This window comes from Mustelus asterias, unplaced genomic scaffold, assembly GCF_964213995.1.
Source record: "Mustelus asterias unplaced genomic scaffold, sMusAst1.hap1.1 HAP1_SCAFFOLD_3959, whole genome shotgun sequence".
Lineage (NCBI taxonomy): Eukaryota > Metazoa > Chordata > Chondrichthyes > Carcharhiniformes > Triakidae > Mustelus > Mustelus asterias.
The window spans coordinates 1-12082 of NW_027593904.1; the positions used below are offsets into that span (position 1 = coordinate 1).

General features: G+C 56.7%; 1 protein-coding gene across 1 annotated transcript; it reads left to right on the top strand.

The window, feature by feature from the left end:
- Nucleotides 1-4130: 4130 nt before the first annotated feature.
- Nucleotides 4131-11829, top strand: LOC144490882 (sodium/calcium exchanger 1-like). The gene is made up of 3 exons (XM_078208569.1): nucleotides 4131-4209; nucleotides 6172-6465; nucleotides 11453-11829. The coding sequence occupies exons 1-3, from the start codon at nucleotides 4131-4133 to the stop codon at nucleotides 11827-11829; spliced, it is 750 nt and encodes a 249-aa protein (XP_078064695.1).
- Nucleotides 11830-12082: the final 253 nt, after the last annotated feature.

Consider the following 12082-nt stretch of genomic DNA (forward strand, 5'->3'; position numbering starts at 1 on the left):
AGGACAGAGACAGCGAGAGAGACAGAGGAGAGCGAGAGAGACAGAGGACAGCGAGAGAGACAGAGCGAGAGAGGACAGAGAGACGGACAGAGAGAGAGAGAGTCAGAGAGAGAGACAGTCAGAGAGAGAGAGAGACACACACAGAGAGACAGAGAGAGAGAGAGACAGAGACGGAGAGAGAGATAGAGACAGAGAGGGTGAGAGACAGAGATGGAGAGATTTAGGGGGGGAATTCCAGAGCTTGGGGCCCCCCCGGCAGCTGAAGGCACGGCCGCCAATGGCGGAGCGATGGGAATCGGGGGACGCTGAAGGGGCCTGTTTCAATCATGTCTCTGGCGAGGGAATTTACTCAGTTCAAGGACTTAATTATTCGGCCCATCTGCTAGTGTTTCTATCCCACAGGAACCTCCTCCCACCCCCCTCTCCATCTCCTCCCATCACCATCTCCCTCTATTCCTCTCTCCCTCATGTGTTTATCCAGCTTCCCCCCTTAAACATATCGACACTATTCACCTGGAGCACTCCCCGTGGGAACGAGTCCCACATTCTCCCCCACTCCCCCCGTGGGAGCGAGTCCCACATTCTCCCCCACTCCCCCCGTGGGAGCGAGTCCCACATTCTCCCCCACTCCCCCCGTGGGAGCGAGTCCCACATTCTCCCCACTCCCCCGTGGGAGCGAGTCCCACATTCACCCCCACTCCCCCGTGGGAGCGAGTCCCACATTCCCCCCCACTCCCCCCGTGGGAGCGAGTCCCACATTCTCCCCCACTCCCCATGGGAGCGAGTCTCACATTCTCCCCCACTCCCCATAGGAGCGAGTCCCACATTCTCCCCCACTCCCCCGTGGGAGCGAGTCCCACATTCTCCCCTACTTCCCGTGGGAGTGAGTCCCACATTCTCCCCACTCCCCCCGTGGGAGCGAGTCCCACATTCTCCCCCACTCCCCCGTGGGAGCGAGTCCCACATTCTCCCCCACTCCCCGTGGGAGCGAGTCCCACATTCTCCCCCACTCCCCGTGGGAGCGAGTCCCACATTCTCCCCGTGGGAGTGAGTCCACATTCACCCCCACTCCCCGTGGGAGCGAGTCCCACATTCTCCCCCACTCCACCCGTGGGAGCGAGTCCCACATTCTCCCCCACTCCCCCCATAGGAGCGAGTCCCACATTCTCCCCCACTCCCCCCATGGGAGCGAGTCCCACATTCTCCCCCACTCCCCGTGGGAGCGAGTCCCACATTCTCCCCCACTCCCGTGGGAGCGAGTCCCACATTCTCCCCCACTCCCCGTGGGAGCGAGTCCCACATTCTCCCCACTCCCCCCGTGGGAGCGAGTCCCACATTCTCCCCACTCCCCCGTGGGAGCGAGTCCCACATTCTCCCCCACTCCCCCCCGTGGCCACATTCTCCCCAACTCCCCCCGATGGAGCGAGTCCCACATTCTCCCCCACTCCCCCCGTGGGAGGGAGTCCCCACATTCTCCTCCCACTCCCCGTGGGAGGGAGTCCCACATTCTCCCCCACTCCCCGTGGGAGCGAGTCCCACATTCTCCCCCACTCCCCGTGGGAGCGAGTCCCACATTCTCCCCCACTCCCCCCGTGGGAGCGAGTCCCACATTCTCCCCCACTCCCCGTGGGAGCGAGTCCCACATTCTCCCCCACTCCCCCCGTGGGAGCGAGTCCCACATTCTCCCCCACTCCCCCCGATGGAGCGAGTCCCACATTCTCCCCCACTCCCCCCGTGGGAGCGAGTCCCACATTCTCCCCCACTCCCCGTGGGAGCGAGTCCCACATTCTCCCCCACTCCCCGTGGGAGCGAGTCCCACATTCTCCCCCACTCCCCGTGGGAGCGAGTCCCACATTCTCCCCCACTCCCCCCGTGGGAGCGAGTCCCACATTCTCCCCCACACCCCGTGGGAGCGAGTCCCACATTCTCCCCCACTCCCCCCGTGGGAGCGAGTCCCACATTCTCCCCCACTCCCCCCGATGGAGCGAGTCCCACATTCTCCCCCACTCCCCCGTGGGAGCGAGTCCCACATTCTCCCCCACTCCCCGTGGGAGCGAGTCCCACATTCTCCCCCACTCCCCCCGTGGGAGCGAGTCCCACATTCTCCCCAACTCCCCCCGTGGGAGTGAGTCCCACATTCTCCCCCACTCCCCGTGAGAGCGAGTCCCACATTCTCCCCCACTCCCCCCGTGGGAGCGAGTCCCACATTCTCCCCCACTCCCCCCGTGGGAGCGAGTCCCACATTCTCCCCCACTCCCCGTGGGAGCGAGTCCCACATTCTCCCCCCACTCCCTGTGGGAGCGAGTCCCACATTCTCCCCGTGGGAGCGAGTCCCACATTCTCCCCCACTCCCCGTGGGAGCGAGTCCCACATTCTCCCCCACTCCCCCCGTGGGAGCGAGTCCCACATTCTCCCTGTGGGAGCGAGTCCCACATTCTCCCCGTGGGAGCGAGTCCCACATTCTCCCCGTGGGAGCGAGTCCCACATTCTCCCCGTGGGAGCGGGTCCCACATTCTCCCCGTGGGAGCGAGTCCCACATTCTCCCCGTGGGAGCGAGTCCCACATTCTCCCCCACTCCCCGTGAGAGCGAGTCCCACATTCTCCCCGTGGGAGCGAGTCCCACATTCTCCCCCACTCCCCGTGAGAGCGAGTCCCACATTCTCCCCGTGGGAGCGAGTCCCACATTCTCCCCGTGGGAGCGAGTCCCACATTCTCCCCCCACTCCCCCCGTGGGAGCGAGTCCCACATTCTCCCCGTGAGAGCGAGTCCCACATTCTCCCCGTGAGAGCGAGTCCCACATTCTCCCCCACTCCCCGTGGGAGCGAGTCCCACATTCTCCCCCACTCCCCCCGTGGGAGCGAGTCCCACATTCTCCCCGTGGGAGCGAGTCCCACATTCTCCCCCACTCCCCGTGAGAGCGAGTCCCACATTCTCCCCCACTCCCCGTGGGAGCGAGTCCCACATTCTCCCCCACTCCCCCCGTGGGAGCGAGTCCCACATTCTCCCCCCACTCCCCCCATGGGAGCGAGTCCCACATTCTCCCCCACTCCCCCGTGGGAGCGAGTCCCACATTCTCCCCCACTCCCCCCGTGGGAGCGAGTCCCACATTCTCCCCCCACTCCCCCCATGGGAGCGAGTCCCACATTCTCCCCCACTCCCCTGTGGGAGCGAGTCCCACATTCTCCTCTCTCCCCCGTGGGAGCGAGTCCCACATTCTCCCCCACTCCCCTGTGGGAGCGAGTCCCACATTCTCCCCCACTCCCCCCGTGGGAGCGAGTCCCACATTCTCCCCCACTCCCCGTGAGAGCGAGTCCCATATTCTCCCCCACTCCCCGTGGGAGCGAGTCCCACATTCTCCCCCATTCCCCGTGAGAGCGAGTCCCACATTCTCCCCCACTCCCCCCGTGGGAGCGAGTCCCACATTCTCCCCCATTCTCCCCGTGGGAGCGAGTCCCACATTCTCCCCGTGGGAGCGAGTCCCACATTCTCCCCCCACTCCCCCCGTGGGAGCGAGTCCCACATTCTCCCTGTGGGAGCGAGTCCCACATTCTCCCCGTGGGAGCGAGTCCCACATTTCCCCCGTGGGAGCGAGTCCCACATTCTCCCCGTGGGAGCGAGTCCCACATTCTCCCCCGTGGGAGCGAGTCCCACATTCTCCCCCGTGGGAGCGAGTCCCACATTCTCTCTCTCTCCAATCCCATTTACCAGCCCTTGGCCCACAGTCCTGAAGGTTACGGCGCGCCAAGTGCACATCCAGGTACTTTGTAAAGGATGTGAGGCATCCCACCTCCACCACCCTCCCAGGCAGCGCATTCCAGACCCTCACCACCCCCTCTGGGTAAAAATGTTTTTCCGCCCCCCTAAACCTCCTGTGTCCTCACCTTGAACCTACGTCCCCCTCGCAACTGACCCTTCAACTCAGGGGAACAGCTGCTCCTCATCCACCCTGTCCATGTCCCTCATAAACTAAACCCAGCGTTTGAGAGATCTCGGTCAGGTTACGGATAGACAGATGGCATTGTCTAAATCAGTAACTGAGTCCGCGTCCTGCACAGATATGCTTTGTTCCTGCCGTGAGTGGTACGCATTAGGGAAATTAAATGAATATAATTATTGAATTACAGAGACGAATGATCAACGAGAAGATTAAATATCATCATGACAGCTCAGCTAACGAGTACGACTCATTCAGCACTGCCTCAGAACGAAGTAAGAAGTTTAACAACACCAGGTTAAAGTCCAACAGGTTTATTTGGCAGCAAAAGCCACACAAGCTTTCGGAGCGCTGCCCCTTCTTCAGGTGAGTGGGAATTCTGTTCACAAACAGAGCATATAAAGACACAGACTCAATGTACATGAATAATGGTTGGAATGCGAATACTTGCAGCTAATCAAGTCTTTAAGATACAAACAACGTGAGTGGAGAGAGCATCAAGACAGGTTAAAAAGATGTGTATTGTCTCCAGACAAGACAGCCAGTGAAACTCTGCAGGTCCAGGCAACTGTGGGGGTTACAAATAGTGTGACATGAACCCAATATCCCGGTTGAGTCCGTCCTCATGTGTGCGGAACTTGGCTATCAGTTTCTGCTCAGCGACTCTGCGCTGTCGTGTGTCGCGAAGGCCGCCTTGGAGAACGCTTACCACGGGCATTCGGCCTCTGATGTTCGGGTAAGCGTTCTCCAAGGCTGCCTTCGCGACACACGACAGCGCAGAGTCGCTGAGCAGAAACTGATAGCCAAGTTCCGCACACACGAGGACGGCCTCAACCGGGATATTGGGTTCATGCCACACTATTTGTAACTCCCACAGTTGCGTGGACCTGCAGAGTTTCACTGGCTGTCTTGTCTGGAGACAATACACATCTTTTTAGCCTGTCTTGATGCTCTCTCCACTCACGTTGTTTTGTTTCTTAAAGACTTGATTAGTTGTAAGTATTCGCATTCCAACCATTATTCATGTAAATTGAGTTTGTGTCTTTATATGCTCTGTTTGTGAACAGAATTCCCACTCACCTGAAGAAGGGGCTTGGGGCTCCGAAAGCTTGTGTGGCTTTTGCTGCCAAATAAACCTGTTGGACTTTAACCTGGTGTTGTTAAACTTCTTACTGTGTTTACCCCAGTCCAACGCCGGCATCTCCACGTCAGAGCGAACCCAGCATTTCAAACCGTCACATCTCTCACTTGCCCCCATGCTGTACCTGTCCTGGGAGTGTTTGATGGGGGACAGTGTAGAGGGAGCTTTACTCTGTATCTATCCCCGTGCTGTACCTGTCCTGGGAGTGTTTGATGGGGGACAGTGTAGAGGGAGCTTTACTCTGTATCTAACCCCGTGCTGTACCTGTCCTGGGAGTGTTTGATGGGGGACAGTGCAGAGGGAGCTTTACTCTGTATCTAACCCCGTGCTGTACCTGTCCTGGGAGTGTTTGATGGGGACAGTGTAGAGGGAGCTTTACTCTGTATCTAACCCCGTGCTGTACCTGTCCTGGGAGTGTTTGATGGGGGACAGTGTAGAGGGAGCTTTACTCTGTATCTAACCCCGTGCTGTACCTGTCCTGGGAGTGTTTGATGGGGACAGTGTAGAGGGAGCTTTACTCTGTATCTAACCCCGTGCTGTACCTGTCCTGGGAGTGTTTGATGGGGACAGTGTAGAGGGAGCTTTACTCTGTATCTAACCCCGTGCTGTACCTGTCCTGGGAGTGTTTGATGGGGACAGTGTAGAGGGAGCTTTACTCTGTATCTAACCCCGTGCTGTACCTGTCCTGGGAGTGTTTGATGGGGACAGTGTAGAGGGAGCTTTACTCTGTATCTAACCCCGTGCTGTACCTGTCCTGCGAGTGTTTGATGTGGGACAGTGTAGAGGGAGCTTTACTCTGTATCTAACCCCGTGCTGTACCTGTCCTGGGAGTGTTTGATGTGGGACAGTGTAGAGGGATCTTTACTCTGTATCTAACCCCGTGCTGTACCTGTCCTGGGAGTGTTTGATGGGGGACAGTGCAGAGGGAGCTTCACTCTGTATCTAACCCCGTGCTGTACCTGTCCTGGGAGTGTTTGATGGGGGACAGTGCAGAGGGAGCTTCACTCTGTATCTAACCCCGTGCTGTACCTGTCCTGGGAGTGTTTGATGGGGGACAGTGTCGAGAGAGCTTTACTCTGCATCTAACCCCGTGCTGTTCCTATTGTCTCCACAGGGGAGGACGATGATGAGGACGGTGCAGGTGAGGAACGACTCCCATCTTGCTTCGATTACATCATGCACTTCCTGACAGTGTTCTGGAAGGTTCTCTTTGCATTTGTTCCTCCGACGGAGTACTGGAATGGTTGGGCTTGTTTCGCTGTCTCCATCAGTTTAATTGGAGTCCTCACCGCTGTCACGGGAGACCTCGCCACGCAATTTGGCTGCACGGTGGGGCTCAGGAATTCCGTCACTGCCATTGTCTTTGTGGCTCTGGGAACCTCTGTACCAGGTAAGAAACCCTCCCTCCCCCAACACCTCCCACAGTGCGGCTCTCCCTCAGCACTGAGCCTCCCACAGTGCGGTGCTCTCAGCACTGACCCTCCCACAGTGCGGCGCTCCCTCAGCACTGACCCTCCCACAGTGCGGCGCTCCCTCAGCACCGACCCTCCGACAGTGCGGCGCGCCCTCAGCACCGACCCTCCCACAGTGCGGCGCTCCCTCAGCACTGACCCTCCCACAGTGCGGCGCTCCCTCAGCACTGACCCTCCCACAGTGCGGCGCTCCCTCAGCACTGACCCTCCCACAGTGCGGCGCTCCCTCAGCACTGACCCTCCCACAGTGCGGCGCTCCCTCAGCACTGACCCTCCCACAGTGCGGCGCTCCCTCAGCACTGACCCTCCCACAGTGCGGCGCTCCCTCAGCACTGACCCTCCCACAGTGCGGCGCTCCCTCAGCACTGACCCTCCCACAGTGCGGCGCTCCCTCAGCACTGACCCTCCCACAGTGCGGCGCTCCCTCAGCACCGACCCTCCCACAGTGCGGCGCTCCCGCAGCACTGACCCTCCCACAGTGCGGCGCTCCCTCAGCACCGACCCTCCCACAGTGCGGCGCTCCCTCAGCACTGACCCTCCCACAGTGCGGCGCTCCCTCAGCACTGACCCTCCCACAGTGCGGCGCCCCCTCAGCACTGACCCTCCGACTAATACATCGGAGTGGGTGATGTACCCTGACTGAGAGCAAACAGGGTGAGAAGCGCGAGCAGGGTGGGGGAATGTCGGGGGAGGACCCCAATCCCACATAAACCTCCCTCCCCTGGTGCTGGGAGGGTGTAGATGGAGCCTCCCTCCTCCTGATCCGGTCGGGGTTATTGCCGTTGCTGGAGCTGTGCTTGGAATTAAAATCTCCGTGGCAGGGTTGAAGGACGCTCACAGCTGGGGGGGACATAGCACCGTCCCTCCCCTCTCGGAGACAAGCCTGCCCTACTTTCCAGATCCAGGTCTGAGTGAAGTGGGACATTGTATAAATCTCCAGCCCGCAAACAGGATCTTTGGAAGCACAAATCATTCTTGCGCTCATTCACCCCCAACCTGTTTTTATTCTCACTCTCTCATCTGTCGACACACTGACAAAATCCAGCTCTACCCCACAGAACAGGAGGAGGCCACTCGGCCCTCCCTTCCAGTGCTAGCTCTTTGGAAGGTCTACCCAGTAGCTCTCCCCACTCTTGCCCTCCCTCGCCCTGCAAATTTCTCCTTTTCCAATGTTTCTCCAATTCCCCACTGTTTTGAAAGTTAAAGGGGCAAATCTTTCCGGTATTGTCCGTGCTACCAATCCCCCCCCCCCCCCCGAGTGGGAATGGAACATTTGGCGTTCTACCAAAAAATTCCATTGACTTTCAACGGCAGGGGAGCTTCCGCCCTGCGACCGGGGATGGAGATTTTCCCAAATCTGGGCTCCCATCGCCCCAAAGTCCACGAGACTTGGGAGCAGAGGTAGGCCATTCAAGCCTGCTCCCCCATCCAATGAGATCATGGCAGATCTGATACGATAATCCTCAACTCCCACTTTTCCCTCTTTTTTTCAAATTCATTGGTTACTGTCGCTGGCTGGGCCCAGCATTTATTGCCCATCCCTAGTTGCCCCTTGGAGGGCAGTTGAGAGTCAACCACATTGCTGTGGCTCTGGAGTCACATGTAGGCCAGACCGGGGTAAGGACAGCAGATTTCCTTCCCTGAAGGGAACCAGATGGGTTTTTCCGACAACGGGTCATCAGTAGATTCTTAATTCCAGATATTTTTTATTGAATTCAAATTCCACCGTCTGCCGTGGCGGGGATTCGAACCCGGGTCCCCCAGAACATTCGCCGAGTTTCTGGGTTAATAGTCTGGCGATAATATCACTAGGCCATCGCCTCCCCGTTAAGAGGGAATTGAGCGGGTTATTGGGGATAAGGTGATTCAGGGAGCCAGTGGCCTAGTGGTATTATCGCCAGACTATTAATCCAGAAACTCAGCTAATGTTCTGGGGGACCCGGGTTCGAATCCCGCCCACGGCAGACGGTGGAATTTGAATTCAATAAAAAAAATCTGGAATTAAGAATCTACTGATGACCCATTGTCGGAAAAACCCATCTGGTTCCCTTTAGGGAAGGAAATCTGCTGTCCTTACCCCGGTCTGGCCTACATGTGACTCCAGGGCCACAGCCAATGTGGGTGACTCTCAACTGCCCTCCAAGGGGCAACTAGGGATGGGCAATAAATGCTGGGCCCAGCCAGCGACGCCCATGTCCCAGGAATGAATAAAAAAACCCTTTCTAAAGCACCTCGATTAAATTTCCTCTTCACCTTGAGGGACGGCACGGTGGCACAGTGGTTAGCACCGCTGCCTCACAGCACCAGGGACCCGGGTTCGATTCCCGGCTCGGGTCACTGTCTGTGTGGAGTCTGCACGTTCTCCCCATGTCTGCGTGGGTTTCCTCCGGGTGCTCTGGTTTCCTCCCACACTCCAAAGATATGTAGGCTAGTGGATTGGCCGTGCTAAATTGTCCCTTAGTGTCCAAAGATCTGCAGGTTAGGTGGATTGGCCGTGCTAAATTGCCCCTTAGTGTCCAAAGATGTGCGGGTTCGGTGGATTGGCCATGCTAAATTGCCCCTTAGTGTCCAAAGATGTGCGGGTTCGGTGAATTGGCCATGCTAAATTGTTCCTTCGTGTTAGGCGGATGTCACACTACCAGAAGGATGTGGAGGCTTTGGAGAGGGTACGGAAAAGATTTACCAGGATGTTGCCTGGTATGGAGGGCATTAGCTATCAGGAGCAGTTGGAGAAACTTGGTTTGTTCTCACTGGAGCGACGGAGGTACCTGATAGAAGTCTACAAGATTATGAGAGGCATGGACAGAGTGGATAGTCAGAAGTTTTTTCCCCAGGGTGGAAGAGTCAATTACTAGGGGCACAGGTTTAAGATTTAAGGTGCAAGGTTAAAGTAGTCATAGAGGTTTACAGCATGGAAACAGGCCCTTCGGCCCAACTTATCCATGCTGTCCCTTTTTAAAAAAAAAACCCTAAGCTAGACCCAATTGCCCGCGTTTGGCCCATATCCCTCTATACCCATCTTACCCATGTAACTGTCTAAACGCTTTTTAAAAGACAAAATTGTACCCGCCTCTACTACTACCTCTGGCAGCTCGTTCCAGACACTCACCACCTTCCGTGTGAAAAAATTGCCCCTCTGGACCCTTTTGTATCTCTCCCCTCTCACCTTAAACCTATGCCCCCTAGTTTTAGACTCCCCTACCTTTGGGAAAAGATATTGACTATCTAGCTGATCTATGCCCCTCATTATTTTATAGACCTCTATAAGATCACCCCTCAGCCTCCTACGCTCCAGAGAAAAAAGTCCCAGTCTATCCAGCCTTTCCTTATAACTCAAACCATCAAGTCCCAGTAGCATCCTAGTAAATCTTTTCTGCACTCTTTCTAGTTTAATAATATCCTTTCGATAAGAGGGTGACCAGAACTGTACACAGTATTCCAAGTGTGGCCTTACCAATGTCTTGTACAATTTCAACAAGACCCAACTCCTGTATTCAATGTTCTGACCAATGAAACCAAGCATGCCGAATGCCTTCTTCACCACTCTGTCCACCTGTGACTCCACTTTCAAGGAGCTATGAACCTGTACCCCTAGATCTCTTTGTTCTGTAACTCTCCCCAATGCCCTACCATTGACTGAGTAAGTTCTGCCCTGGTTCAATCCACCAAAATGCATCACCTCGCATTTATCTAAATTAAACTCCCATCTGCCATTCGTCAGCCCACTGGCCCAATTGATCAAGATCCCGTTGCAATCGGAGATAACAATCGGAGATGTCCACAGATCCTTGAAGGTGACGGCACAGGTGGAGAAGGTGGTGAATAAGACATATGGCATGCTTGCCTTTATAGGACGGGGCATAGAGTATAAAAGTTGGGGTCTGATGTTGCAGATGTATAGAACGTTGGTTCGGCCGCATTTGGAATACTGCGTCCAGTTCTGGTCGCCACACTACCAGAAGGACGTGGAGGCTTTAGAGAGAGTGCAGAGAAGGTTTACCAGGATGTTGCCTGGTATGGAAGGGCTGAGTTATGAGGAGAGATTGGGTAAACTGGGGTTGTTCTCACTGGAATGACGGAGGATGAGGGGTGACCTAATAGAGGTGTATAAAATTATGAAAGGCATAGATCGGGTGAACAGTGGGAAGCTTTTCCCCAGGTCGGTGGTGATGTTCACGAGGGGTCATAGGTTCAAGGTGAGGGGGTGGGGAGGTTTAACACGGATATCAGAAGGATGTATTTTACACAGAGGGTGGTGGGGGCCTGGAATGCGCTGCCGGGCAAGGTGGTGGAGGCGGACACACTGGGAACGTTTAAGACTTATCTAGATAGCCACACGAACGGAGTGGGAATGGAGGGATACAAAAGAATGGTCGAGTTTGGACCAGGGAGCGGCGCGGGCTTGGAGGGCCGAAGGGCCTATTCCTGTGCTGTATTGTTCTTTGTTCTTTGTAGGTACGAGGCAGTTTTTTTACACAGAGGGTGGTGGGTGCCTGGAACTCGCTGCCAGGGGGGAGGTAGTGGAAGCGGATACGGTAGTGACTTTTAAGGGGCACCTGGACAAATACATGAATCGGATGGGAATGGAGGGATACGGTCCCCGGGAGGGGAGGGGGTTTTAGTTCAGTCGGGGGCAGCATGGTCGGTGCAGGCTTGGAGGGGCCGAAGGGCCTGTTCCTGTGCTGTAAATTTTCTTTGTTCTTGGCTTGTCGGGGGGACTAGCTGGGGGAAATGTGTGGGGTTGTGGGGCCTGGGTGGGATTGTGGTCGGTGCAGGCTCGATGGGCCGGATGGCCTCCTTCTGCACTGCAGGGGTTCTGTAATTCTGGAGTAGGGGCAGAGGTTTTTGTCCTTGATGGATGTTCCCTGGTCTCTGACACCCCCTCTCTCCCGTTTCTCCGCACAGATACGTTTGCGAGTAAAGTCGCTGCTATTCAGGATCAATACGCTGATGCTTCGATTGGTAACGTCACCGGAAGCAATGCTGTCAATGTCTTCCTGGGCATTGGTTTGGCTTGGTCGATTGCTGCCATCTACTGGGCCAGCAAGGGCAAGAAGTTTCACGTCGCCCCGGGCAACCTGGCCTTTTCCGTCACCATCTTTACCATCTTTGCCTTCATCGTCGTCGCAATCCTGATGTACCGGCGCAGGCCCGAGATCGGAGGTGAACTCGGAGGCACCAGGGCTGGCAAGATCATCACCTCCTGCTTCTTTGTGACTCTCTGGTTAACCTACGTAGTCCTCTGCTCCCTCGAGGCCTATTGCCATATAGAAGGCTTCTGAGGCCTGTTCACCCGGGGGGGAGGGGGGAGGTTGGGGGTGGGGGGGGGGGGGGGGGGTGGGGGTGGGATGGTGGGCAGCGGGGGCGACTCCGAGGCCTTGGGATTCACCATTGAGACAATGAGACTTGGCCTTTCTGGCCCTTGTCACTTGGGCGTGAAGGCCTGGTCGCCCGGGAGAGCTGAGGCCTGGTCACTTGCTGCGTGGCCGAGTCGCTTACTCTGAAGCCTGGTCACATGTCCTGAGGCCTAGTCGC

What these genes read in the sequence shown, in the direction of transcription:
- LOC144490882 (XM_078208569.1), top strand. Translation starts at nt 4,131, where the DNA reads ATGATCAACGAGAAGATTAAATATCATCATGACAGCTCAGCTAACGAG. An exon ending in CAGCACTGCCTCAGAACGAA is followed by an intron (nt 4,210 to 6,171) that starts GTAAGAAGTTTA and finishes AACCCCGTGCTG; the next exon opens with TTCCTATTGTCTCCACAGGG. An exon ending in TCTGGGAACCTCTGTACCAG is followed by an intron (nt 6,466 to 11,452) that starts GTAAGAAACCCT and finishes TTCTCCGCACAG; the next exon opens with ATACGTTTGCGAGTAAAGTC.